This window comes from Phacochoerus africanus, chromosome 7 (genome assembly GCF_016906955.1).
Source record: "Phacochoerus africanus isolate WHEZ1 chromosome 7, ROS_Pafr_v1, whole genome shotgun sequence".
Taxonomy (NCBI): domain Eukaryota; kingdom Metazoa; phylum Chordata; class Mammalia; order Artiodactyla; family Suidae; genus Phacochoerus; species Phacochoerus africanus.
Genome location: NC_062550.1, coordinates 6,812,295 through 6,840,135, shown reverse-complemented (window position 1 = coordinate 6,840,135; position 27,841 = coordinate 6,812,295). Strand labels below are relative to the sequence as shown.

General features: G+C 44.9%; 1 protein-coding gene across 1 annotated transcript in view; it reads left to right on the top strand.

Annotated features, from left to right (window-relative positions):
* Nucleotides 1-3,089: 3,089 nt before the first annotated feature.
* The window catches only part of MEI1 (meiotic double-stranded break formation protein 1), a 72,007-nt gene continuing 47,255 nt past the window's right edge, over nucleotides 3,090-27,841 (top strand). Inside the window, exons 1-12 of the mRNA XM_047788404.1 lie at nucleotides 3,090-3,263; nucleotides 5,797-5,920; nucleotides 6,735-6,785; nucleotides 8,464-8,537; nucleotides 10,297-10,402; nucleotides 11,345-11,548; nucleotides 13,242-13,372; nucleotides 18,274-18,388; nucleotides 19,471-19,587; nucleotides 20,673-20,772; nucleotides 20,898-21,032; nucleotides 25,633-25,747. Coding sequence (XP_047644360.1) covers nucleotides 3,093-3,263; nucleotides 5,797-5,920; nucleotides 6,735-6,785; nucleotides 8,464-8,537; nucleotides 10,297-10,402; nucleotides 11,345-11,548; nucleotides 13,242-13,372; nucleotides 18,274-18,388; nucleotides 19,471-19,587; nucleotides 20,673-20,772; nucleotides 20,898-21,032; nucleotides 25,633-25,747 — 1,443 coding nt within the window. The 5' untranslated portion in view covers nucleotides 3,090-3,092. The remainder of the gene's footprint in view (nucleotides 3,264-5,796; nucleotides 5,921-6,734; nucleotides 6,786-8,463; nucleotides 8,538-10,296; nucleotides 10,403-11,344; nucleotides 11,549-13,241; nucleotides 13,373-18,273; nucleotides 18,389-19,470; nucleotides 19,588-20,672; nucleotides 20,773-20,897; nucleotides 21,033-25,632; nucleotides 25,748-27,841) is intronic.

The following is a 27,841-nucleotide window of genomic DNA, read 5'->3' as shown; positions in this document are numbered from 1 at the left end:
ACTGGAAGACTTCAGGATGTGCTTCAACTTCTGGATTTTGAATGTTTAATAAGTGATTGCAGTGTGATAACTGTATTATCCTTTTCTTTGCAAGAAATTGAATAGCAGCACATTTTTATATCCTGAACAACAGACAGATTCATTTTTTTCCCCCAATTAGCTATTTCTCATCCAAGGCATTAGGGAGATCTCTCCTGTTTCCAAGTACGAACACTGGAATGCCTTGTAGCTGTGGATTATCTAGAAAATCATGCAGTTCAAGAGGCTATCTTTTCATGATCCGCAGCGTTTACCATGTAAACTATAGCACTGACTCCTCTGCAGTACCATTCCCATATGCTCTGGAAGCAGGGTTGTCCTCCTATAACCCAAATCTTTTTTTTTTTTTTTTTTTTGCTTTTTAGGGCCACACTTGCAGCATATGGAAGTTCCCAGGCTAGGGGTTGAATCAGAGCTGCAGCTGCCAGCCTACACCACAGCCATAGCAACTTGGGATCCCAGCCTCGTCTTCAACCTCCACCACAGCTCATGGCAACACTGGATCCTTAACGCACTGAGCGAGGCCAGGGATCGAACCTGCATCCTCATGGATCCTAGTCTGGTTCATTAACTGCTGTGCCATGACAGGAACTCCCTATAACCCAAATCTTTATTGTGGCATTACCTTTAGTAATTTGCCTCATGTGGAAGCTGCCAGGATGACACTGATGAAGGTGGTCTTGCCGGAGAACAGCAGCCCCATGATCTTGCTCATTTTTGAATCCTCTAGCTCCTAGCACAGTTGCCGTCTCTAAATTTTGTGGGAAAAGAGTGCATGCTTGTCGAGGCAAAAAAAATATAGGAGTTCTCTTGTGGTGCAGTGGGTTAAGGATCCGGCATTATCACTGCAGTGGCTTGGGTTGCTGCTGTGACTTGGGTTTGATCCCTAGCTCAGAAATTTCCACATGACGCAGGAGTAATAAAAAAGATAGATAGATAGATATCTAATGTTCAAGATGTACATGATGTTATTTTTTTCTGAAAAAAGTTTATAGGCCTTTGTATGTTGCTACTGTAAACAGGTGTTTAAAAGATTAGAAGAATGTATGTCAAAATATTTTTACTTTTATTTTCTTCGTTGAACAGGTATTACTGCTATTTTATATAAATATTGCTTTTTAGGGCTGTACTTGAGGCATACAGAAGTTCCCAGGCTAGCGGTCAAATTGCAGCTGTAGCTGCCAGCCTACAACATGGCCACTGAAACACTGGATCCTTAACTCACTGAGAGAAGCTAGGGATCAAAGCTGCATCCTCATGGATTCTAGTTGGTTTCTTTACTGCTGAGCCACAACGGAAATTCCTGCTATAATATATTTAAGGTGTTTTGAATAAATGTCTGCTTATTATTTTACATACACACATATATAAATCTGCATCATTTGTACACAAATGGATTAAAGAACGGATAAATAAATATAAGACCCGATACTATAAAACTCTAGTTTTAGCATTTTAAAGAGGATTTTTCCATATTAATACATAGTTTTCTTTTTTGTTTTTTAAATTTATTTTTTTAATTAAAAAAAATTTTTTTTTTGCTTTTTAGGGCAGTACCCATGGCATAAAGTAAGTTCCCAAGCCAGGGGTTGAATCAGAGCTGCAGCTGCTGGCCTATCCCACAGCCACAGCAATGTGGGATCTGAGCTGCCTCTGTGACCTACACCACGACTCATGGCAAGGCCAGGTCTTTGACCCACTGAGCGAGTCCAGGGATCAAACCTGCGTCATCATGGATACTAGTCAGGACCCTTTCCACTGCACCACAAGGGGAACTCCTTAATATCTACTTTTCTTTACTTTTTTTCTTTTTGTCTTTTTGCTTTTTCTAGGGCTGCTCCCATGGCATATGGAGGTTCCCAGGCTAGGGGTCTAATTGGAGCTGTAGCTGCCGGCCTACACCAGAGCCACAGCAACGCAGGATCTGAGCTGCGTTTGCAAACCTACACCATGGCTCACGGCAATGCTAGATTCTTAACCCACTGAGCTAGGCCAGGGATTGAACCTGTGTCCTCATGGATGCTAGTCAGATCTATTTCCACTGAGCCACGATGGGAACTCCTTAACATTGCTTCTAGATGTAGAAAACATCTCTTGAACTTACCTGTTTCAACATTAACCAGTTGCTGGGGTCTTTGCTGCTAAATAAATCTTCGTAGACTGATGGGTTGTTATCCTTAATATATTAACAGTAAGCTATTTTTTCTTTCTCTCTTTCTTCCTTCCTTCTTTGGTCTTTTCAGGGCCACACCCACAGCATATGGAGGTTACCAGCCTGGGGGTCGAACTGGAACTGTAGCTGCTGGCCCACACCACAGCCATAGCGAATCAGGACCTGAGCCATGTCTGTGACCAACACCACAGCTCAGGGCAACCCTGGATCCCCAATCCACTGAGAAAGACCAGGGATCAAACCTGTGTCTTCATGGGTGCCAATCAGTTTTTTTTCTGCTGAGCCACTACAGGAACTCTGAGGTTTTTTTGGTCTTTTGTCTTTTCAGGGTCACACCCAGGGCATATGGAGGTTCCCAGGCTAGGAGTCGAATTGGAGCTGCAGCTGCCGGCCTACAGCACAGGAACGCGGGATTGGAGTCTCGGCTGCAACCTACACCACAGCTCACTGCAACGCTGAATTCTTAACCTACTGAGCAAGGCCAGGGATTGAACCCACAACCTCATGGACGCTAGTCAGATTCGTTAGCCTTTCAGCCACCACGGAAACTCCAAGATCGTTTATCTTTAATAGCAGAAACAGTTTACTTCCTTTCCTTCCTTTTTCAAGGTTAATGGCACGTTTGTTAATGCTTTTCAACCTTCGGTGTGGTGACGATGAATTCCTGCGGGCTCTGAGAACAAACAGCTTTGAGCTTAGCTGCACAGGTTCCAGAATGCTGGAGTCGGCAACCCGCTCTTAGAGGCACTGCGTCTGATCCTCGGTTCGCGCAGGCGCTGTCACCCCACGCACCCCCGCGCCTGCGCCGAGCTCTGCCAAGTGCGCCTGCGCAGAAACTGCGCGGGAAAAGGTGTTGCCGCCTTAGAACACGAGCGAAGAGATGGCTGTGAGGGAGGCGACGGTGGGCCTTCCCGGGTCCGGGAGGGAAGAAGAAGCGGCACTGCTTTTCGAGAGGGCCCATTACCGGCACGACCCACGCTGGCTGCTGCCCGTGCCCCCACGTCTCTGCCTGGCCTGCGCGCTGGAGCTGCTGCCGGAGCCCGGTGTGTCGGTGAGAACTGGGCCTCGGCGTTTCCCTCACTATCCAGGGAACCAGGGCCGCCCCTCTCCACACCAGCTCCTTTAAACTGGATGCACCTTCCCGGAAACAAAACCGGGCCCACCCGCCCCGCCTCCTTAAATCTAGTCCGTTAAACAGGCCTCCCCCCTTGGCTCAGGCTCTCTCCTGGCTCACGAGGGGGTGGGGGTGGGGGTGGGGGGCTTCTCATGCCCTTCAGTCTTCTGAGCGTGCGAATGTCGCGGAGGGGGCGCCCTGGGCTCGCGGAGGGTGGGAACAGCGGGTGGAAGTTATAGCCGGGCAGGGGTGGAGTGAGGGGAAGACCTTTCCAAGAGGCAGAGTGGGCTGAAGCCCCGGCCTCCTGTTCCCTCAATGCCTACCCACTTTGCAGTGGGTTTTTGGTCCATGGAGGCCTCCAAGAAGAATTTGGGTCACTGCTCTCTCCGATTCATGGTGGGGAAATTCTTGCTGTGGTTGGGTGAGTGGAGGATGAGCTAGATCACCGGTTCTCAGGTTTTGCTCTTTGGATGGTTTTATACCTTTTAAAAGTGTTGAGGGCCCTAAAGAGCTTTTGTTTATTTACTGTATTAAAATAACACAAATTGGAGTCCCACTGTGGTGGGTTGAATTACACTTGAGAAGATGGGTGAAATTTGGACCAGAGGAAATGGGGGAGCTTGTTCCAGGAGGTAGGGATTAGCAAGGAGGAATTTGGGGAGGGAATCAGAATGTGTTTGAAGGGAAGTTGAGGGAAGTGAGATTGGAGAGCCAAGTTGAGATCAGTTCCTTTTAAGAGTTTGAATCCAAGCTAAGGAGCTTGGTTTTAATCTATCAGGTAAAGAATGTCATTGAGATTTTTTGAGCAACTCATTTAAGCCCCCTTAGCCTGATGCATTGTATGGAGGGATTGGTGAAGAACAGGAGACTTGTGATAGCACAGGTTAGAGGCAATAAGAGGGTCAACTTCTCCACCTTTAATTAATTAATTATTTTTTGCTGTTTAGGGCCGCACCTGTGGCATATGGAGGTTCCAAGGCGAGGGGTCGAATTGGAGCTACAGCTGCTGGCCTACGCCCACAGCCACAGCAACTCCGGATCCGAGCCACATCTGTGACCTACCCCACAGCTCACGGCAATGCTGGATCCTTAACCCACTGAGTGAGGGCAGGGATTGAATCCACATCCTCATGGATCCTGGTCAGGTTTGTTAACCACTGAGCCATAAAGGGAACTCTCTTCTCCACCTTTTATTTTTTTATTTTCATTTTTTATTTTTTTGTCTTTTTGCTATTTCTTGGCCCGCTCCCTCGGCATATGGAGGTTCCCAGGCTAGGGGTTGAATCGGAGCTGTAGCCGCCGGCCTGCGCCAGAGCCACAGCAATGCGGGATCCGAGCCGCGTCTGCAACCTACACCACAGCTCACGGCAACGCCGGATCGTTAACCCACTGAGCAAGGGCAGGGACCGAACCCGCAACTTCATGGTTCCTAGTCGGATTCGTTAACCACTGTGCCACGATGGGAACTCCCCTCCACCTTTTATTGAACACACTTTTCTTAGCTTCAGTTTCCACCAATTGAAAGGGTGATGTAATCGGTTGTACCTGTGTTCCTGTTCTATCCTTGGTGCACACTCCTTTTTTTTGGCTGCTCCCACACCTGGTGGAAGTTCTTTGGACCAGGGATCAAATCTAAGCCACAGCAGTGACAATGCCAAATCATTAACCACTAGGCCACCAGGGAACTCACCACACTCCTTTTTTTGACCTAACTTTTGCTACTGTCTTGAGCACTTTGCTACCCAGTTACCTGTAGAGGGAAGTGAATGGAGTGTGAAGATTTATGTCTGCATTGAATGGAAGGATGCATTTTTCTCTACCTACCTCAGTAAGGCTCATGAAGGGCTCCCATTATCACTCTGTCAGACTGTTGAAATGGAAAGAGCACTAACCTTGGACAAGACCTGGTTGGAGACTTAGATTTGAGCCCCTGGGAAAGTCTCTGAGCTTCAGTTTTCTCATCTCCAAAATGGCAATAATAATAATACCTGTTTTTGCTTGCTTTGCCAACTCATTAGGTTTAAATAAGCTAATAGACAAAAGAGTGATTTGTGAACAGTGAAGTGCTATGTAAATATAGTGTAATAGGAACCTTAGCTCTTAGGTTCCTGGGTGTAAATGATGCCCTTTTTCATATCCCATAATTTTGATGATCCCACCAGTATTATCTTGTAATTATATTTGGAAATTATAGGAGCTCCCGTCGTGGCTCAGTGGTTAATGAAACCGACTAGGAACCATGAGGTTGCAGGTTCGATCCCTGGCCTCGCTCAGTGGGTTAAGGATCCAGCGTTGCCATGAGCTGTGGTGTAGGCCAGCGGCTACAGCTCTGATTCGACCCCTAGCTTGGGAACCTCCATATGCCACGGGTGCGGCCCTAAAAAAAAAAAAAAATGGAAATTATAATTCTTTGGGTTCAGAATGGCTGAGACTTGGTTGCTATTGAATATTTTTCTTCACCTGCCCCAAGTTGGTGCGCAAGAAGCATGTGCTGTCCTGCTTCCGAGATGCTCTCATGAGGCATGCCTCCCTGGTCATGCAGCTGGTGGCTCAGGATCAGAGAATCTGCATCCACTTCATAAGCATGCTTTTTGGTGAGATTAAAAGGGAAATTTGACATGAATTTTGCATGTATAGCTTTTGGGGTCTTGTAGAGATGGTCTTGGGTTGATAATTTAGACTTTTTGTGATGTAACAGTTTAACTTACTAGCAAATTGTCTTGTCATAATGATGAAGAAATGGTTACATTTCTAGGATTCATGATGCATTCTATGATAACTGTCTTTACTATAGTGCAGAGATTAATGTCAGTGTGAAGATGAATGTGGGAAATGTGTGATCTTTCAAAAAGTCCAGTCTGCATGGTCTTTGAACAGGATTAGAAGTCAGTCAGATCTGGAGTCTGCTGATCTGAGTGTGTTGAGTTATTTCACGTCTGTACCTTAGTTTCCTCACATGTAAAATGAGATAGATTAAAAGGTCCCTTCTTTTAATACAATTATAATGTCCTGTGGAATGAGCCCTTTCGGGGAGGATGGGAGCTAGCTCAGATTGGGTGCTTTTATCTGCTAGAGGCTTTTCAGGCTTTTAACTGCCAAGACAGCCTTTTAAGGGAGAGAAGATGATCCCCAAGGCTCAGGAAAGACATAGCTAACTGGCAGAGCTGGAATTTTACCCCAGGTCTCTTAGACTCCAGAACACATAATTTTTATGCTGTGCCACACTGACTATTTTTGTCCTTTTAAAGCCAGGGTGGGTTGTTGAAAGTCTGGGCGTTTGGTGCTGAGGATAGAATTTAGCTGGGACATTGCTTAAAGCTGCTATTAGTCTTAGAATTCACAGTGTGCCTTTGTGGATTTCTCTTTTAACTATTAACCATCCCCCCTCACCTCCTCCTTCTGCTCAAGGACTGTTATGCAATGTGGAGGATGGGAGTGTAACAGACCTCTGTATTGAAGGTAAGGTGAAACTGTGTGTACTTAGCATTTGAAGCTGGGGTGTTAGCCTGGATTGCAGCTCTGATTATTTGAGCTCTTAGTGAAATATGCCGTTTTAGAGACAGATAAAGAAAACTCAGCTGTCAGTTGTTAATTCTGCATTTTTTTCCCTCGGACTTCTACTCTGTTCAAAGTGCTATATCAGATTAGGGATATAAGATGTAGTCTCTGCCCTCTAAGAGTCTGGAATCTGGAGGAGAGATTGGCTGGTAAATAACAAGAGCTGATGAGTGCTATTGTAAAGACATATACAAACCTCTGTTTTTATTACATTCCTGTTGGTTAATTGGAAGTTGTCTGCACATAGGTGATAGTAAAGCCAGGGAAGTGAGTAGGTTTACCTGTAAAGGGCTCAAAAAGAAGGAAGAGCATCGAAATGAGATCATTCTTGCAGAAAAAGCCAGAACTGTATCAGTTATGGTGAATTTAGGAAACAAAAACTACACAAGTTATTTGAACAGAAAAAAACTTGAAAGAATTATTAACTAGGTACCTGAAGCAAAAAGAGAAGCAAATTTTTACAGGGGTAGCAATTTCTGAAAACAGCTCCTACCCCTAGGGCTGGGGAGACAAAGAGAGAGGTTGTAATTATTAAAGCTTAGGTTGGAGGAAGGACCCCCATATATGAAACTCAGACTTCTGAGGAGAGGATGCTCCTTGGGTGCTAGTGGGTCCATGATCATCCCGTCACACTGTTAGCAGCTGTTAACTGCTAACAGCTGTAACAGATACATCAATCTGATCTGTATGTACTTCTGACTGTCTCTCAGTCAAGAGAATGTGGACAAGCAAATGTACCACTAGAAGTTCTAACCGTTGGCAGGGGTGGGAAGATTTCCCTTCGCTGTTTTCCTCAGGGCCACTCTTCAGCAGGGCTTTAATCCTAAAGCCATCTGCTTCTGGTTGTATCAGCATCGCTTGCAGAACCCTCATCAGACCCCAAGAACTTCACTGAGGTGGTGGGCACTAGATGGAGACTGCAAAGCTAGAGGGAGAAGAAGAATTTTCTCCTTCCTCACTGTTTCCTGCCCTCATCAAGTTTCTGTGTGTGTTGTACTAGAATGTGTCTTTACCCTGGAAGTGGCAGAGCCTTCCCTCATTAGCCGCCAAATCTCCCCACACCTGCAGAGCCAGCCTCTTTTCCACTCCTCCTCAAAGACACCAGCAGCATTACAAATGATTGTATAGGAGGGTGGGTTTAAGGTTGAGTGATAAGATTATTGCCAGTTATTGGCACAAGAATTATCTCATAATTCTGTTTTCTAGTAATGAAGTAGCAAATTATCAGGGGGAAAAAAGTGGAAATAGTATAAAATAGTAGTTTTCGACCTTGGCTTCATAGCAGACTTACCTGGGAAGCTTAAAAAATATCCAGATGCTTAGACTCTTTCTCTACAGATTCAAATGGTCTGAGCTGGGACTTGGGCATTAGTTTTTTGTTTTTTTTTAAAGCGTCCTAGGTGATTCTAATGTATTGCCTAGTTGTAAACTAGTGAAACTAATAAATGGAAGAATGGGGGAAATAGAAAAGACTAATGCCAACTAACATAAGCAAATGACCTTGATTAGAAAGGCTATGAAAAGTGAACTTTGGGCCAGGGGTCGTCTTCTGATTATTAATGCTTTTGTGTCTGTTCAGTCCTTATCCAGCTTACAACTCAGCTGAAGTTAGAGCAGGCCATTCACTACCTGCTGGATGAGTGTCACAAAGAGGTCAGTAATTAGCTGTGAATTCTTGAGTACCCTTCAGAATCCTCAGATGTCAGAGCTGGGTCAGCCATTCTTTAGATAGATGGGGAGATTGAAATCCACAGAGGAAAAGGGATTTATCTCTGGTCACTTGAATCAGTGATGAGCCAGAGCTAGGGCCTGGGTCTTCTGATCCCGCTCTAGGATTCTTTGCAGTTTCCTTCCTTCCCGCTTCAGTCTCTCAAATGTTACCTTCATGTGGTAAAGTCTGTTTTCTGGCATAATCATCCCATATCCATTCTCTATAATCTCCTAAATATATATTTCCTTGATGAATTTATTAAGGAACTATGTCTTGGCTTTTGTGTGTGTGTGTGTGTGTGTGTGTGCTTGCGCACGCTTTTTAGAGCTGCACCTGGGGCACATGGAGGTTCCCAGGCTAGGGGTCAAATTGGAGCTGCAGCTGCCGGCCTACACCACAGCCATAGCAATGCCATATCCTTAACCTATTCAGCGAGGCCAGGGGTGGAACCTGCATCCTCATGTATACTAGTGGGGTTCGTAACCCACTGAGATACAAGGGGAACTCCCTTGGCTTATTATTTTTATTTGGTTTGAGTTGCAAGCAGTATTTTGTACTGAGGCATTTGCTTTTATCAGCATCTAGGGTAAGCCCTGAGTAGGTATGTTGAACCTGCTTTCTTCAATGTAGTCAAAGATAACAGTTAAATAAGCAGCTTTTGCATTGATTTAGGAACAATATCAGAATCACTTTTTTTTTTTTTGCAAGAAGATAAGTGTTCATCTTACCATCAAGAGCAACATTTAATTAGAAATAATGTTAGGAGTTCCTGTCATGGCTCAGCAGAAATGAATCTGACTAGGATCTTTGAGGACACAGGTTCGATCCCTGGTCTTGCTCAGTGGGTTAAGGATCCGGTGTTGCCGTGAGCTGCAGTGTAGGTTGCAGATGCAGCTCGGATCCTGTGTTGCTATGGCTATGATGTAGGCCAGCGGCTGCAGCTCCGATTTGACCCCTAGCCTGGGAAACTCCATATGCTGCAGGTGCGACCATAAAAGACACACACACAAAAGAAATAATGTTAAATTATCATGTCATTATAATTACTCTGTATGTGATTAATATATCAGACAAAATTTATAGGTGCTTATATCAACCTATCATTATGATGATGCCGTTTAACATTTTGAGCACTTTCTGTACACTAGGCACTGTACTGGTGCTTTACGTGCGGTGTCTCATTCAGTCCTCCCAACAGCTCTGTGAAACTGGTACGATTATTAATTCCCATGAGAAGGGTTAATAATCTTATTTAAGGTGCTACAGCTGGTCCGTAGAAAAGGTAAACGGTAAAAGATACTATTTTGACTTTCCCTGTAAAGCTTCAAGCATAGTGCCCGACAAATAGAATATTAGTAGCTATGATAATGATAAGAATGAGAATTTTTTCTGTAGTGAAGTAGAATTCAATCTTGATGATGTTCTCAACTTTCACCTCCCAGTTTCTGGCTCCGTACGAGGCAATATCCTAATTTTAATTTAGTTTAACAGAACATGTACTGAGCTAGGTACTGAGGACTCTGAGAGGAATCTGACTCAGTCCTTTTCTTCCGGAGCTTCCAGGTTCAATAGGGGAGACTGACACTTAGCTAAAGAGGCTGATTACTGATTGTGGTGAAAGATGTGCAGTACAGGATGAATTTTGGTGGGAAATCTGTCCTGATGCTGATTTGTAGAGCAGAATGTGTTCACTTTCTGTAGCTATGTAACATGCCCTCCATGCGAGGCAGCCTGGCCACCCTGACCCTCCTCGGCAAGTTGGTGGATGCCATCCCTGCTCTGGCAGACAAGCTTGTGATGGAGCACAGTGAGTGAATGAACCTCTGGGCAACAGCTGCCACTGCCCTTTCAACCGGCTTTGATCACACTTCTATCTGGGTGGTCCATTCACTGTGTACACCTGGGAAGTCATTACTTTCCTTTTGTAGGCTTTAGTTTCCCCATCTGCAAAATATGCTCTATGTTGGCCAATTGGGGGGGAAAAAAAAGTGTTTTTCAACTCTAGTCTTGGCTATTTCTACTCATTATTTTATTTTATCTAATTATTAAAAGAAAAATTGGCTGCATCCTTGGCATGTGGAAGTCCCTGGGCCAGGGATCAAACCTGTGTCACAGCAGCAGCAAGAGCCACAGCAGTTGACAGCACTGGATCCTTAACCTGCTGGGACACCAGGGAACTACTGCTATTCATTATTTTAACACAGAATTAAGCACCTACATGACCCTTCCTTTTTGGTGGGAGGAGTAATTAATTCTAAAATATAGAAACCTTTTCTTTTTATGACTACACCTGCAGCATATGGAAGTTCCCAGGCTAAGGATTGAATCAGAGCTGCAGCTCCAGGCCAATGCCACAACCACAGCAACACCAGATCCCAGCCATATTTGCGACCTACATGGCAGCTTGTGGCAACCCTGGATCCTTAACCCACAGAGTGAGGCCAGGAGTTGAACCTGCATCCTCATGGACACCATGTCAGGTTCTTAATCCACTGAGCCACAATGGGAACTCCCTAGAAGCACTTTTTTCTATCATAAAATACAAATAAATATCTCACAGAGGATTTATTCAAGGGTAAATTGCTTTACTTCTCTAAGCCTTGGTTTTCCCTTTTGATTAAGCCCCCAGAAATCATATAGAGGGGTGTATAGGGGATTACTCTCATCAACCCATTCAGGGCAATGGTTTGGAGTTTCATATAGCAGTTGATAATATGAGATTCCCCTGGCCCCTTGATTTTCTGAATAGGTGACCTCATGGAACATCTATTGAGAGGTTTAGTGTACCCTAATGAGGGGGTCCAAGCTTCTGTCTGCTACCTCTATGGGAAGCTGTACTCCTCACCAGTTGCAGCTGAGATGCTTTTGGGCCATTTCCGGGAGAAGCTGTGTCCTGTCTTTCTTTCCACGATGCATGGTGCCCAGTCAAAGGAGCTACAGATCAATTGCCTAGGTAAGACATGGAACTGCAGAGAAAGAGAAAGCTTTTGGGATTTTGTTTTAGGATTGGAGGTGTTGCCTCTCTACTGGTAGGGAGGGTTGCTGCTTTGCAGAGGATAGAAGCCAGGGGTTTGGGATATAAGAGGCACAAACTGAAAACATGCACTAATATTTGTGTGACATCTTAAGAACATCTCTTTTGGAAGGAGAAGAAGAAAAACAGTGGGACAGCAATTTTTTTTTTTTTTGGCCTCTGGTCTTTACTGCCTGCCCTGGTGAATCCTGTACTTGCTGCCAAATTAATCTCCACACTGTATAACTCACATGTTGTCAGTTTCCTATTTGGAAAATCATCTATGCCTCCCGCTGGCCTCAGGGTGAAGCCCAGGTTTCTATGTTATTTGAGGCTCGGTGTACCCTTTCAGCCTCTTCTCCTCTTACGTCCTTACATAATTACACAAGATCTATCAAATGCTTTTGAGCAGGGAGTTTTCACATTTTGGATAGAACAAATGGGCATTGTGGTGACTGGGTGATGACCTGTTCCAGAGTAGGCGCTACAGGGAAAAACGTAGTCTGTGGTAACAGTAATTTCTTTTCACACTTTGGGCCAAGAGTTCTATTATGAACAGTTTAGCCACACACAGAGGGTGTTCATTCTGAGCAGGCTCTGTGCTGGGCCCTAGGGTCCTAAAGATGATCAGACCCAAGCTCTAATCCGAGGGAGTTCATAGTCCAATGTGGAGGACAGATGTGGACAGTTCGTTCATTGTGGTACTTGCTGTCATGGAGATTGCAAAGAAAAAGAAGAGATTCTATTCAGCGTAGTACTAGACGTCCTAGCCAGAATAATTAAGCAAGAAAAAGGAATAAAAGACATCAAAATTGGAATTCCCATTGTGACTCAACAGGTTAAGAACCTGACTAGTATCCATGAGGGTGTGGGTTTGATCCCTGGCCTTGCTCAGTGGGTTAAGGATTCATTGTTGCCAAAAGTTGCAGTGTAGGTTGCAGAAGCAGCTTGGGTCCAGCTTTGCTGTGACTGTGCTGTAGGCCAGCAGCTACAGCTACAATTCAACCCTGAGCCTGGGGACTCATATACCACAGGTGTGGCCCTAAAAATAAATAAATAAATAAATAAAATTGTTAAAATAGTAAATTTTTGAAAAAAGACAGCAAAATCAAAGGGGAGTTCCTGTCGTGGTGCAGTGGAAATGAATCTGACTAGGAACCATAAGGATGCAGGTTCGATCCCTGGCCTCGCTCAGTAGGTCAAGGATCCGGCGTTGCCATGAGCTGTGGTGTAGGTTGCAGATGTAGCTTGGATCCTGTGTTGCTGTGGCTGTGGCGTAGGCTGGCAGCTGTAGCTCTGATTAGATCCCTAGCCTGGGAACTTCCATATGCCGCGGGTGTGGCTCTAAGAAAGACAAAAAGGACAACAAAATCATGAAGAAGTAAAATTGTCTGTTTGTAGATGACATTATCTTATATATAGAGAACCCTAAAATCTACACTAAAAACCTATTACAACTAATAAATGAATTTAGTAAAAATGTAGGATACAAAATCAGTCGTGTTTCTATACACTAACAACAAACTATCTGAAAAAAATATTAGGTTTCTAGGGGTTGTCTGGAGGAGCCAGCTTGGGCCTATTCTGGTGCTCGTGCGCCTCTGTCTCACTTGCCAACCGCTTTGTCTTCTAGGTTTGCTGAGGCAGCTGCTGAAGTATGATCTCTTTGTGTCCATGATCATGAGCGAGTCTGCGCTGGCGGAAAGTACTGAGAGTGCTGAGGGGCCACCAGGAGAGACCTCACTGCCGCTGGTGCTCAAAAAAGTAGTAGTCTTGTGATTCATGGTCTCTGGGTTCAATGACAAGGGATCCTAAGTGCCTCTTGGGCCTTTTCTTCATCCACCACCCCTTCTATCCAGTGTTTTCTTACTGGCCAAAACATTATGGTATTAGAAGACTCAAAAGTTGGTTTTCTTTCAGTCACGAATCCTTATATTTGTATCTTCCTCTTCACATCTGGGTTGTCTAAGAATGGACAACACATGCAGCAAGAGGAACAAGCTGTTTGAGGGATAAAACTCAAGCTTCTCAGCTCGGTACCTAGGGCCCTCTTTTTCTGGACCCGGCATATCCCTTCAGCCTTACTTGCCTGTCTCTTCCGCCCCACAACACAGTGCTCCAGCCGTATGCAGCTCCTTCCTGGGCCTGCCTGTGCCGGGGTATCCGGTCTCTGTGCCTGTGCAGGCCTTCTTCCCCTTTGCCTTTAAAGCCTGACTTTAAAGTCTGACTTCAAGAGGCCTCTCACAGCTCCCCTGTCACCTGGATCCTTTAGGCAGAATGTGCTTCTCTCACAGAGCTTAGCTCACTGTATTGTGGTGGATTGGCTGGGAGCTTTTTAGGGGCAGGACAGGTGTCTGGCTGTCTCTCTCTGCAGTGCTCAGCACAGGGCTTGGCAGAGCTACTTACTGTCATCTGGTAACAGGAATGTCATTCATTGACCAGACTGTGGAACTCTTTCTGCGGAAAGGAGGAGGAGCCCTGGTCAGAAATGGGAAAGGGACAGTTGGGGATAGGTCAGGTAGGTGTTAAAAAGCTGGAGCAAACTGCTCCTCCTTGTCTCCCTGGGATGCTTCCGGAGTGGTCCATGCAGGGGTTGTGAACTTTGAAGAGCAAGTCCTGTGTCTCTGAACCACAAAATCTCATGTTGGGTTATTTTTTTTCTATGTTGCCTTCATTGCTGCTTTCCTGGAGTCCATGATGGCACCTGGTTAGAACATTGATTCTGGGCTCAGCAGGAGCACAAGGTCTTGTGTCCCCATAGTACACCAGGGCAGGGACAGAGATTAGAGTGTGCTTCCCTAGGGAGAGAGGTTTGAAGAGTGAGGAGTCTTGGTTTAGGGGTCCCATCCTCCGTCCATATGTGGAGACTGTTCTTCCATGGGCCATTTTGGATGATTAGCATTTAATTTGCTATAGGAACCAGCAAGGTTGGGACTAGGGTGAGGCAAGTGAGGCACTTGCCTTGGGTGCAAAATCTGAGGGGGTGCTAACAAATTCAACATTCAAGGTAAGTAATATTTTAATGCAGCATTTTAAAAAAAGTTAGTGCAAAAAATTCATGATGAACAGAATATCAAAATTTTAAAGATAAGACCAGCTTGTGTCCTTCTACCTCCATTCTAACTTTTTTTTTTTTGGTCAGAGTCTACTCCTATTTTTTTTTTTTTTTGCTTTTGGCTGATAATCAACTTACTCTCCCAAAATTCAGGTCCCTGGAAATATATTGCCGATGTTTGTGTTCTTGCTGTTGAAATGTTGACTCATTGATTTGGTCAAACACACACTGAGCACTAGTGTGACATGTCACTCCCTGTTAGGCGTTGGGAATTCCATGGTATGTAAATAGACTGGTTTCTTGCCGTTGCACATCTACTGGGGGAAGGCAGATAATAAACAAATAAATGAACAAGCAAAATAATTATAGATTTGTTAAGTGCTGTAAAGAAAATATAGAGGAGATGAGATGGTATCAGAGGACACCATCTGTAGTTTGAGTGGTCAGTCTTGGGCTCCCTGAAGGATTGACATTAGAGCTGATGCTTGGAGAATTAAAGTGAATCAGTGATTGATTATGTCTCAGTGAAGCTGAAAACAAACAAGTAGAGTTAGCTAGTGATATGAAGAGTGGGCAGAAAAGCATTTCAGGCAGGGGGACAAACAAGTAAACCAGAGGAAGGGAAGTGCTTGATGGAGGCCAGTGGGGTGGGAGGGGGAGTGAAGTGGCCCCAGATAAGCTAGAGATTAAGCAGGGAAAGTTATGCACATCCAAATAGGTCATAATGAGTAATTAGGGTTTTTTGGGGATTTTTATTTTTTTATTTTTTTTGTCTTTTTAGGGTTGAACCTGCAGCATATGGATGTTCCCAGGCTAGGGGTTGAATCTGAGCTGGAGTTTCTGGCCTACACTACAGCCACATCAATGCCAGATCCGAGCCGCATCTTTTTTTTTTTTTTTTTTTGGTCTTTTTGCCATTTCTTGGTCTTGGGCTGCTCCCGCGGCATATGGAGATTCCCAGGCTAGGGGTCCAATCGGAGCCGTAGCCACCGGCCTACACCAGAGCCACAGGAACGTGGGATCCGAGCCACGTCTGCAACCCACACCACAGCTCACGGCAACGCCGGATCGTTAACCCACTGAGCAAGGGCAGGGACCGAACCCGCAACCTCATGGTTCCTAGTCGGATTCGTTAACCACTGCGCCACGACGGGAACTCCCGAGCCACATCTTTGACCTACGCCACAGCTCATGGCAATGCTGGATCCTTTACCCACTGAATAAGGCCAGGGATCGAACCCATGCCCTCATGATTACTAGTTTGGTCCATTACTACTGAGCCACAACGGGAACTCCTGAGTAACAAGGATTTAAAAAAAAAATAGATTTCCACACTTAATTTTGTTTACGATGGAAAAATAGGGTTAGATTGTTTCTTTCTTACTGATAAGGAATATGCGTGTTATTTATTTATTTACTTATATGGCTGCACCTGTGGCATATGGATGGAAGTTCCTGGGCCAAGGATTGAATCCAAGTTGTAGCTGTGACCTACACTGCAGCTGCATGCAGCAGTGCTGAATTCTTTTAACCCACTGTGCTGGGCTGGGGATCAAACCTGAGCTACTGCATTTGCATTCGAATTCTTAATCCTCTCTGCTACAGTGGGGACTCCCAGGACATGCAATTTAAATCAAGAATCATCGTTTTGGAGTTCCCGTCGTGGCGCAGTGGTTAACGAATCCGACTAGGAACCATGAGGTTTCGGGTTCGGTCCCTGCCCTTGCTCAGTGGGTTAACGATCCGGCGTTGCCGTGAGCTGTGGTGTAGGTTGCAGACGCGGCTCGGATCCCGCGTTGCTGTGGCTCTGACGTAGGCCGGTGGCTACAGCTCCGATTCGACCCCTAGCCTGGGAACCTCCACATGCCGTGGGAGCGGCCCAAGAAATAGCAACAACAACAACAACAACAACAACAACAAAAGACAAAAAAAAAAAAAAGAATCATCGTTTTGCTTAATGGGTAAATATTTTTAAAAGGTGCTTTTTTTTTTTTTTTTTTTTAAACACATATTAACAGCTCTGAAACTGGGAGACATTTTACCATCAATGATGTGTCATCGTTTAATTATAGCTCTTTTTCTTAGTGGTACATAAAATAATGGTTTCCCTTATATCAAAAGACATGTCTGAATACATGTCATTTCCTAAGAGAACAACTTAAAGGTTAATGTCTGGAAACGCCTCTACATACCACGGAAAGTCTGTTTATGTGTCTGTTTTAAAGTCTGACATGACTGAGATAGGTTTAAGCTCGTAGTCCTCAGGCACCTCTATCAGACTTGTGTGACTCGGTGCTTTTCCTTTGAAGCTCTAAAACCAGGTACACTCTCCTTTGTCTTGCCATATATGTTCTACTCATTATTTTCCCCTAGAAGTCCAGTTTCTACCTCACTTAAAATCTGTGATTGCGGTTAACTCTTTCCTTGATGTCTGAATGTTATAGGAACGCCTAATAGCTATGGTGTCCACTAAGAGTTTGGATGTTATTCAGAGTGCAATAGAAATGCATTTAAATATTTCGAATAGAGGAGTTACTTGATTTAAAATTCTGATGAGGGAAGCATCTCAGTTGTGGGAAGACTCCTATGTTTGGATGTGACCTGAGTCAGTCTTCGCTTTGCCACTTATTAGCTGTGGCCTGGCACAAGTAACCCGACTTCAGTGAACTTTAATTCCTTCCTCTGTGTGTTAAGGGTCCCCGAGACAACTCCTAGGCTCAGCGATTTACTAGGAAGACTCACAGAATTCAGTGTATAGTTATAGTCACTGCTGTGATTTATTACAGGAAAAGAATACAAAGCAAAAGCAGCAACGGGAAAAGGAGTATGGGGTGAGGTCTGGGGAAAAGCAGGCACAAGCTTCCAAGAGTCCTCTCCTGGTGGAGTCACACCAGATGCACTTCATTCCTCCGGCCATGAACGGCGACAACACGTGTGAAATGCTGCGTAGCAGGGAAGCTCGTTAGAATCTCAGTGCCTAAAGTTTTTATTGGGAGCTGGCTGTTCATGTAGGCAACCTCTGCCTAACACTTACCCAGATTCCTGATTCCCAGAAAGAAAGCAGATGTTGGGCATAAACTACACTGTTCATGCACATGGTTTAGTCAGAGTGAGCCAGTCTTAGCAGTTCTGGGAGTGTTGAGAGCCCTCCTGAAATTTAACATCTCAAACCCAGGGAGTGGCCAGCCTTGCAGGCAGGCTTTTCCAAGGGTGATCGTCTCAGGCCTGCAATGTTAACTCTTTTGTGCACATTCTGTGAAGCGAAGCACATCGTAGAACCATCCCTTGTTATGTCCCAGGCCAGTTGTAAACATCAAAACCAGATGAGGGCTGCAAAAATACTTTCATGATGAAGATCTGAACCCTCGTGACGGTTTTAGAGTTCTTTGAGTGCTGTTGTGTTTTTTTGTTCTTTCTCGCCTGCTGCTGTTCATAGAGTCTTTCGATAATCCTTAGCTGCTTTCCCTGAGCGCCATCCTTGTGCCTGGCACCAGTAGTGTGGGAGGGATTCAGAGACGAATCAGGCTTCTGTCCTGAGGGTGCTCAGGCTACCTGCCTCTGGTCCTGTCAGTGGTGTGACTATGGCACATTTTTCAACCTGTTTCTCCAGCTTCTTCTCTCCAGAGATGAAACTCTGCAGGTGGCCAGTGCCCACTGTATAACCGCGGTGCTGGTCCACTCCCCAGCAAAGCATGCCCCGGCCTTCCTCCATGCTGACATCCCAGGTAGGAGGTCCCTTCTAACTTTCTCCTCTGAGGACCCCAGAATTCTGACTACATGCCCTGGAGTAGCAGCAGCAGCAGCAGCAGAAGTTCTGGTGGGGTGTTTTGTTTCTTGTCTTTTTGCGTTTTCTAGGGGCGCTCCCCTGGCACATGGAGTTCCCAGGCTAGGGGTCTAATCGGAGCCGTAGCCACAGGCCTACACCAGAGCCACAGCAACGCAGGATCCAAGCCGCACCTGCAACCTACACCACAGCTCACGGCAACGCCATATCCTTAACCCACTGAGCAAGGCCAGGGATCGATCCCGAAACCTCATGGTTCGTAGTCGGATGCATTAACCACTTTGCCACGACGGGAACTTCTGGGGATTCTTTGGTATGCATACTGGAGGGATGCATTAGTGACTCTAGGAAGTGGGACTCTTAAACTCTAAATCCCCTTGCTACATATTTCTGATATGACCTTGAGGAATTTATTACTCTATTTGTTATTAAATAGACCATCTAGGAATAAACAACTAGTGTGGGGTGGTGGAAAGACCTGTGGATCAGGGAGGCAAGAGAAACTACTCTTTCTCAAATGCTTATTATGAACCAGGACATGCCCTGAGATGCATTGTAAATGTTGCCATATTTAGGTCCTTGTCTTTGCTATTTTATGAAGAGGGAAATTGAAGATCAGAGAAGAGAAATAACTGGTTTTAAAAGACAAGTCATTGGCAGAGAAGGAATACAAAATCAAGGCTTTCTGGATCTAAAACCTCTTTTCTCTGCATCGTGCAGCTGCCTAGTCTGAAAATTGGAGGGCCTGAGTTCCAGCCTGCCTCTACCACCAACCATACCTCTCTCTGGGTTTCAGTTGCCCCATCTTTTTAAAAGATGGGGTTAAAAAAAAATGAGGCTAGATCCTTAGCCTGAGGGCATTTCCTAGATTTATCTTTGAATTAAAGATCATGTCTCATGGAGATGATGTATGAACAAATGAAGTGACAGGTGTGATGCTAATAAATCCAAGGCCCTAGCATTAGTTAAGGGCTCATCATCACACAGCTGTCACTGATGGTTTTCCTGCTTCTCCTTGGCCAGAGTTCCTCTTTGAGCATCTTTCCTCTTCCAATGAAGTGCTCGTTTGGTCCAGCTGCAACTGCCTGATACTCCTGGCAGAAGAGCCGCTCTTCTTTTCCAAGTGCCACACAGTGTACGGTGGGTAGTGCGGGTTCTATGCTAGCTCTAGCCCAGGTGGACAGCACCTCGAAGTTAGGTAGCAGCAGTAGTGATGGGGGGGGGGGGGCTCACCTGCAACTCGGAGGAGTCATTTCCATCAGGCCAAACTCATTACCAGATTCCACATGCAAACAGTGATAAGCAAACAGTTCAGCTCTTCACTGATTGGCAGAAGTATATGTGTTTAGCAAGAGAAGGGTACCCCTGTTAACTACTTACATTAATTCCTGTTGCACCTTTTTAATTTTTTTTTTACCTTTTTAAGGCCGCACACGCAGCATATGGAGGTTCCCAGGCTAAGGGTCAAATTGGAGCTGTAGCCACCGGCCTACACCACAATCACAGCAACACAGGATCCCAGCCGTGTCTGTGACCTGCACCACAGCTCATGGCAATGCCCCATCCTTAACCCACTGAGCGAGGCCAGGGATCGAACTTGCGTCCTCATGGATCCTAGTCAGATTCGTTTCTGCTGCTTCACGATGGGAACTCCACATCTAGATTTTTAGACTGGGCACACTTCAGTCATTCATTTTATATTCATTGTTCTTATTTTATGCCAGACACCAGGCTGAGATCTGGAGATTTAGAGATACATAAACCTGGTCCCTGTCTTCTGGAAGGGGAGAGAGAGATAAACAAGCTGCTGATTAGGGCTCCACTAGAGAAGAGGTTACAAGAGGTGTAGGAGCTCAGGGGAGGGCCCATAGTTCAGCCTGACTGGATCAGGGAAGCCTTCCTGGAGGAGTAGAGCTCTGACCTGATTCTTTGAGGAGGAGCAGGAGTGTGTCTAGTGGAGAAGGTGCAGCTTAGGCAGTAGGCATTGCCTAAACACTTGGAGTGCCCGGGCCTGTGCTGTGGTTTGTGCTGAGTCTGGGAGGTAGAGATGAATCAGGTAAGGGCCTGCCTTCAAAAGATCTCAGAGTCCCGTCCCAGCAGCTCAGTCTTGTCAGGACCGCTCCAAGAGGGCTGCCAGCAAATAGAGCCTCTCACCTCTCCTGGGAAGGCAGTGAGGAAGCTACCAAGCACTGATCTGTGGCCTCTGCCATGTCACTTTGAGGTAGGGATTGAGTCGGTCGTGAGGAGCCTACACGGGAGCCTGAGGATGAACAACACTGAGCTGCACAAGCAGGGACTGCTGCTCTTTGCCGAGATTTTGATCCGGTGAGTGAAGTGGTGGAGCTTCAGGCCTGTAGGGGACAAACAGGAAAGAAAGAAGCGAAGCATTTATTCCTTCTGGGGTCAGTGATAGGAGTTCATACACTCATTCCTTGTTTACGATTTCTCAGGCAGCCGGAGGAGATCAAACTGTTCACAAGCTCAGCCATGTGCAGAGATGCTGGCCGTGCCCTCCAAGAGGCACTGAGCAGTCCTGTGCTGGAGGTGGCTGCTGAGGCAGTGAGGGCCACTTCTGCCTTTCTGAGGTGAGAGACCCAAACAGGCTGAACCTTCTACCTCTGCGTGTACCTGAGGGCCTGTCAAGGCGAGAGCAGCTTCCAGGGGATACTTGTCCTTTAGGTCAGGGCAGTTTCATTGGATTTGCTTTTTTCTACTACTCCGTTTACTCTGTTCTTTCTCTCTGGAATTGCCATTCAGGTGTTGGGCATCCTGGATTGGTTATCTAATTTTCTTTGTTTTCTGATAGTTTTCATCCTTTTTGTCATTAGGTACTAGTTTCTGGGGAGATTTTCTTGACTTTAAAACCTTTCAGCTCTACTATTGAACATTTTATTTCTGCTTTCTTTTTTCTTTTTTTTGACCACAGCATGCAAGTTCCTAGCCAGGGATCGAACCTGTGCCACAGCAGTGACCCAAGCCACAGCAGTGACAACACTGGATCCTTAACCTGCTGAGCCACCATAGAATTCCTCTGCTTTTTAATTTTTATTTTGGAAGCGTTGTCTCCAATTCCCTGCATTTTTTTTTTTTAAAGCTGTGCTTGCAGCATGTGGAAATTCCTGGGCTAGGGCTCAAACCTGAGCCACAGCCGTGACGTGAGCCACTGAAATGACAATGCCAGATCCTTAACCCACTGTGCCAGGCTGGGAGTTGAACCTGCATCCCAGTGTCCCAGAGACACTGACCTTCTCATTGCATCAAGCGGGAACTCCTGCATGTTTTTTTAAACAGGATTTTGTTCTGTATTTATTTTGTGGACGTAATTTTAAAAAATTTACTCATTTGTTTTAGTCCACACTTTCCCCCCACTTCCTTTCTACTAACTTTTCCTTCTGCTTAAAATATCCTTCCCTTAAATCTTTACATGACTGGCCTCTTGCCATCATTCAGGTCTCATTCAGAGTGTCCTTCCTTAACTGACCCATTTGGCTGTTATAGTACCTAACAAACACTTGACAATTCTAGTTTATTCATGTGTTTTGTGTCTCTCCCACTATACAATATAATCTCCAAGAGATTTTTTTTTTTTTTTTTTTTTACTGCTATATACCTTGTCCTAATAGATAGTCAGTGTAAAAGTGGAGGATGTGGGGTTCTCTCATGGTGTAGCAGGTTAAGGATCTGCTGTTGTCACTGCTGTGGCGCAGGTTCAGTCCCTGGCCTGGGAACTTCTACATGCCACAAGCGTGGGAAAGAAAAATGAAGGATGTTAAAATAGATGATGAGACTAAGAGATCCTAGGGTCAAGATGGGAAGTCATTTCTTAGTAAGATGCTTGATATCTTATGAAAACTAAGGGAGGAAACTCAAATTTATTTGCATAGAAAATTTTGCTTATTTCCATGTTTTCCCATTCAAAAATCTAACAAAGTAATATATTTAAAGGATAATAAAATATGCAGAAAGTTTATAATGAAAAGGAACAGTCCCCTATCCCCACTGCCTGATCTAGCTCCCTAAATCTAAACAGTATGTTTATAATGCTGTTTCTTTCTTTTTTTTTTTTTTTTGGCTATTTCTTTGGGCCGCTCCTGCGGCATATGGAGGTTCCCAGGCTAGGGGTCGAATCGGAGCTGTAGCCACAGGCCTACGCCAGAGCCACAGCAACACGGGATCCGAGCCGCGTCTGCAACCTACACCACAGCTCACGGCAACGCCGGATCGTTAACCCACTGAGCAAGGGCAGGGACCGAACCCACAACCTCATGGTTCCTAGTCGGATTCGTTAACCACTGTGCCATGACGGGAACGCCTATAATGCTGTTTCTTTATTTGTCAATTTAATATTATTCATTGACTTGCCAGTAAGAAAGACCAAGACTTAACTCACATTATTTTGTGTTCTTTATATTTCCTTTCCATTTCTGCTAGTTAGTATTTTATGTCTTAAAACTTTTAGTCTTTTTTTTTTTTTGTCTTTTTAGGGCTGCACCCGTGGAATATGGAGGTTCCCAGGCTAGGGGTCCAGTCGGAGCTGTAGTTGCCGGCCTACACAACAGCCAGAAAACTCAGGATCTGAGCCACATCTTCAACCTACACCACATCTCACGGCCACACCAGTCCTTAACCCACTGAGCGAGGCCAGAGATTGAACCTGTGTCCTCATGGATGCTGGTCAAGTTCGCTAACTGCTGAGCCATGAGAGGAACACCCATCCTCAAACTTTTAAATAACTTACTTTTTACTTGATGTACTTAATATTCTTGTATTTCTTCCCTCAACTTGAAGCAGTATCTCACCCCAGCTCTTCCTTTCCCTTGTCGGTATCAGCTATACCTTTAATTTTGTATTGTACCTTTAATTTATATTATAAAAGTTGTTAACATTTATAGTCTCCTCTGTAACCATATTTAATAAGTCTGTCATTTAGCTCTAGATTGCTTCTAAAAATTGAAACAAAGATAACATTTACATTATAATGGCTTCAGTTTGTCTCTTTTCCCTCTTTATCCTTTCCCGGACTTGAATCTCTGAATCTGGGGCATGAATCCCAAGGAGGGTGAGCTAAGTAAACCTAGAGGATGACAAAGGCACAGAGTGAGAGCAAGAGTCAATCAGAAGTTCCCATGCAGAGCTGGCCGACCCTCCAGAGGTTGGAGGTCGGTGTTAGAGACCGGTAGCACCTTTCAGGCAGGAGGTAGTATTAAGCTGTGCTATGAGAGATGAGAGAGATTTAGATTTGTGGAAGGACTGGGGTTGGCCAAAACACGTGGGTGGGAAAGTTTAGGGACTACTGAGGGTACAGTAGCCAGTCTGGCCAGCAGATTGTATGAGGGGAGTGGTACGTGAATAAGCCAGAAAGCTGGCTGGGACAGAATTGTGGAGAGTAATGGATAAGGGGGCTCGTTATTAATCCTTAGATGATTTTACTTTTGACTTTAATTTCCCAGAATGTTTACTGAGCTGGTCTTTCCGAGATGGAGTATTCCAGAGGGTCTCTGGGAAGCATTACCAGAAGGGGAATGAGGAGTGAGACATGCTGAAAGAATTTAAAGATGGTAGAACCAGAGCTTGACAATCAAAGTAGGATAGAAAGTTGGAGCTTCCAGAAATGACGAGGGAGAGGAGAAAATATGCCTTCACTGTATGCAATTAATTGAGTGCCTCTTAGAAGGCCCAGTCGATGGCTCTCAGTGTTCCAGAAGGGCCCAGACATAAGCGTTAACTTAAGTGTCTTCCTCTGCACTGGGTTGAATAAGCATCCCTCTGAAATTATGCCTGCTCCTAACCTGTGAATGTGACCTTGTTTGGAAATAGGGCCTTTGTAGATGTCACTGAGTTAAGACGAGGCCATAAGAGTGTGGGCTCCTAAATCCAGTGGCTGTTGCTCTTAGAAAGAGAGGGGGATTTGAACACAGACACAGAGGTAGAGATTGGGATGATGCAGCTACAAGTCAAGGAATGACAAGGATTGCTGGCAACCGCCAGAGGCTAAGGGGCAAGGCAGGATTCTTCCCTGAGCTTTAGGAGGGAGCCAGCACCTTGATTTCAGACTTCTAGCCCCCAGAACATGAGAAGATAAATGTCTGTTGTTTTAAACCACACAAGTTTGTGATATTTATCATAGCATTTCTAGGAAATCAATGCAGTGGACTCTACCCTGTCAAGTAGTCATACATTCAACATCTTTTTTTTTTTTTTTTTTTTGGCCATGCCCACGGCATATATAAATTCCCAGACCAGGGATGGAACCAGCACCACAGCCTTGGCTTGAGCCACAGCCAGTGACAACGCCAGATCTTTAACGCCCTGAGCCACCAGGGAAGTCCAACATCTTTTTTATTCAGCATCAATTTACAGTGCATCTAGATCTGTTTAGGTAAAGTGGAAAGGCAGAACTGGTTCCTGGCCTCTTGGAGCTCACAACTGGATTCACTGATGACTCTTGCCTCCTCTGAGTCTTAGAATATGAGGGTTCAAATGGACCCTAAGTCTTGTTTTCCACATTTACTCCACACTCATAATGATTGACTCTCCAAAAGTAATCTCCAGTTTCTTAGAATCTCCAAGAATGGGGAACTCGCTTCCTCCTAGACAGCTCTCTCTACCTCTGTAGAGTTTTGATTCTTAGAAAATTCTTCCTTACATTACGGAAATGAAATCTGGGTCCTGATAGTATTTACCTAATGATCTTGGTTTTCCTCATCAAAGTAACAAAGCAAATTTGGTATCTCTTCCCCAAGAGAACTTCTCATGTATTTGAGAACAGCGGCCATATACGCATCTTGATGCACCTTCTGTTCTAGACAGTACTTTCTCAGAAAACCCTCTGTATCCTTAATAACAGTAGTAACAGTCCTAGCGGTCACTTATGAGGACTTACTCTCTAGTCAGCATCGTGCGGAGTGCTTGGCGTACGTTATCCAATTTGATCCTTAGAATAATTCTGTGAGGAGAGTACGAGTAACTTTCATTTACTAGATGGGGAACCTAGGGCTGGAGAGGATGAGGAATGTGCGCGAAGCCATGCAGCTAGATAAGTGTTGGAGCAAGGATTTTTATCAGATCAGATCCTAGACCTGTGTTCTGATCCACCACATGCACCTCCCCAGTTGCCTGAGAACCCGAGGGTGTCTTGGAGTCCCTTACCTCACCATAAGCCTGCCTTTTTCTCTCTGGATGCAGGAAGGACCATCAGAGTGCCCTACCTGTGCTGTACAAGGAACTGCAGGCCTTGCTCGAAGCCATGCTGAGCCGGTGTGCAGATTTTTCCCAGACCCCACTGAACTGGAGACCCACGGTCAGTGCACTGCAGCCTGCGCCTTCTGGAGGATATGCTGTAGTAGCTTTTTAGAAGATAGTCTATTGCATTACCTTTATTATTTTATTTTTACGATTTTTATTTTTCCCATTGTAGTTGATTTACCGTGTTCTGTTAATTTCTACTGTACAGCAAAGTGACCCAGTCACACATACATACATATATATATATTCTTTTTCTCACATTATCCTCCATCATGTTCCATCACAAGTGATTAGATACAGTTCCCTGTGCTATACAGCAGGATCTCATTGCTTATCCATTCGAAAGGCAATAGTTTGCATCTATCAACCCCAGACTCACAGTCCATCCCAGTCCCTCCCCATCTCCCTTGGCAACCACAAGCCTGTTCTCCAAGTCCATGAGTTTCTTTGCTGTGGAAAGGTTCGTTTGTGCCATATATTCCAGATATAGGTGATGTGATATGGTATTTGTCTTTTTCTTTCTGACTTCACTTAGTATGAGAGAATCCAGTTCCATCCATATTGCTACAGATGGCATTGTTCTTTTTTACGGCTGAGCAGCATTCTATTGTATACATATACCACATCTTCTTAATTCAGTCATCTGTCGATGGACATTTAGGATGTTTCCATGTCTTGGCTGTTGTGAATAGTGCTGCAATGAACATTCGGGTGCGTGTATCTTTTTTTTTTTTTTTTTTGGCTTTTTGCCTTTTCTAGGGCTGCTCCCGCAGCGTATGGAGGTTCCCAGGCTAGGGGTCTGATCAGAGCTGTAGCCGCCGGCCTACGCCAGAGCCATAGCAACATGGCATCCGAGCCACGTCTGCCACCTACACCACAGCTCACATCAATGCTGGATTCTTAACCCACTGAGCGAGGCCAGGGATTGAACCCGCAACCTCATGGTTCCTAGTCAGATTCGTTAACCACTAAGCCGTGACGGGAACTCCATGTGACTTTTTCAAGGAAAATTTTGTCCAGGTATATGCCCAAGAGTGGATTGCTCGGTCATATGGTAGTTCTATGTATAGTTTTCTAAGGTACCTCCGTATTGTTTTCCATAGTGGTTGTACCAATTTACATTCCCACCAGCAGTGTAGGAGGGTACCCTTTTCTCCACACCCTCTCTAGCATTTATTTGTTGACTTGTTAATGATGGCCATTCTGACAGGTGTGAGGTGGTACCTCAGTGAAGTTTTGATTTGTATTTCTCTAATAATTAGTGATGTTGAGCAGTTTTTCATGTGCTTGTTGGCCATCTGTATATCTTATTTGGAGAAAAGTCTATTCAGGTCTTTTGCCCATTTTTCGATTGGGTTGTTTTTTTTGCTGTTGTATAAGCTGTTTGTATATTTTAGAGATGAAGCCCTTGTCAGCTGCACTGTTTGAAATTGTTTTCTCCCATTCCTTAGGTTGTCTTTTTGGTTTTTTTATGGTTTCCTTTGCTGTGCAAAAGCCTGTCAATTTGATTAGATCCCATTGGTTTATTTTTGCCTTTTTTTTTATCATTTTAGGGCCACACCCATGTTGTATGGAGGTTCCCATGCTAGGGGTTTAATTGGAGCTGTAGCCACCGGCCTACACCACAGCCACAGCAATGCCATATCTGAGCCGAGTCTGCAATCTACACCAGAGCTCATGGCAACGCCTGATCCTTAACCCACTGAGCAAAGCCAGGGATCGAACCTACAACCTCATGGTTCCTAGTCCGATTCATTTTTGCTGCGCCATGATGGGAACTCCTATTTTTGCTTTTATTTCTGTTGCCTTCGAGACTGACCTGAGAAAACATTTGTAAGGTTGATTTCAGAGAATGTTTTGCCTATGTTCTCTTGTAGGAGTTTGATGGTATCTTACGTTTAAGTCTTTAAGCCATTTTGAGTTTATTTTTGTGCATGGTGTGAGGGTGTGTTCCAGTTTCATTCAGTTACATGCAGCTCTCCAGTTTTCCCAGCACCACTTGCTGAAAAGATTCTTTTTCCCATTTTATGTTCTTGCCTCCTTTGTCAAAGATTAATTGACCATAGGTGTCAGGGTTTATTTCTGGGTTCTCTATTCTGTTCCATTGGTCCGTATGTCTTTTGGTACCAGCACCACACTCTTTTGATTA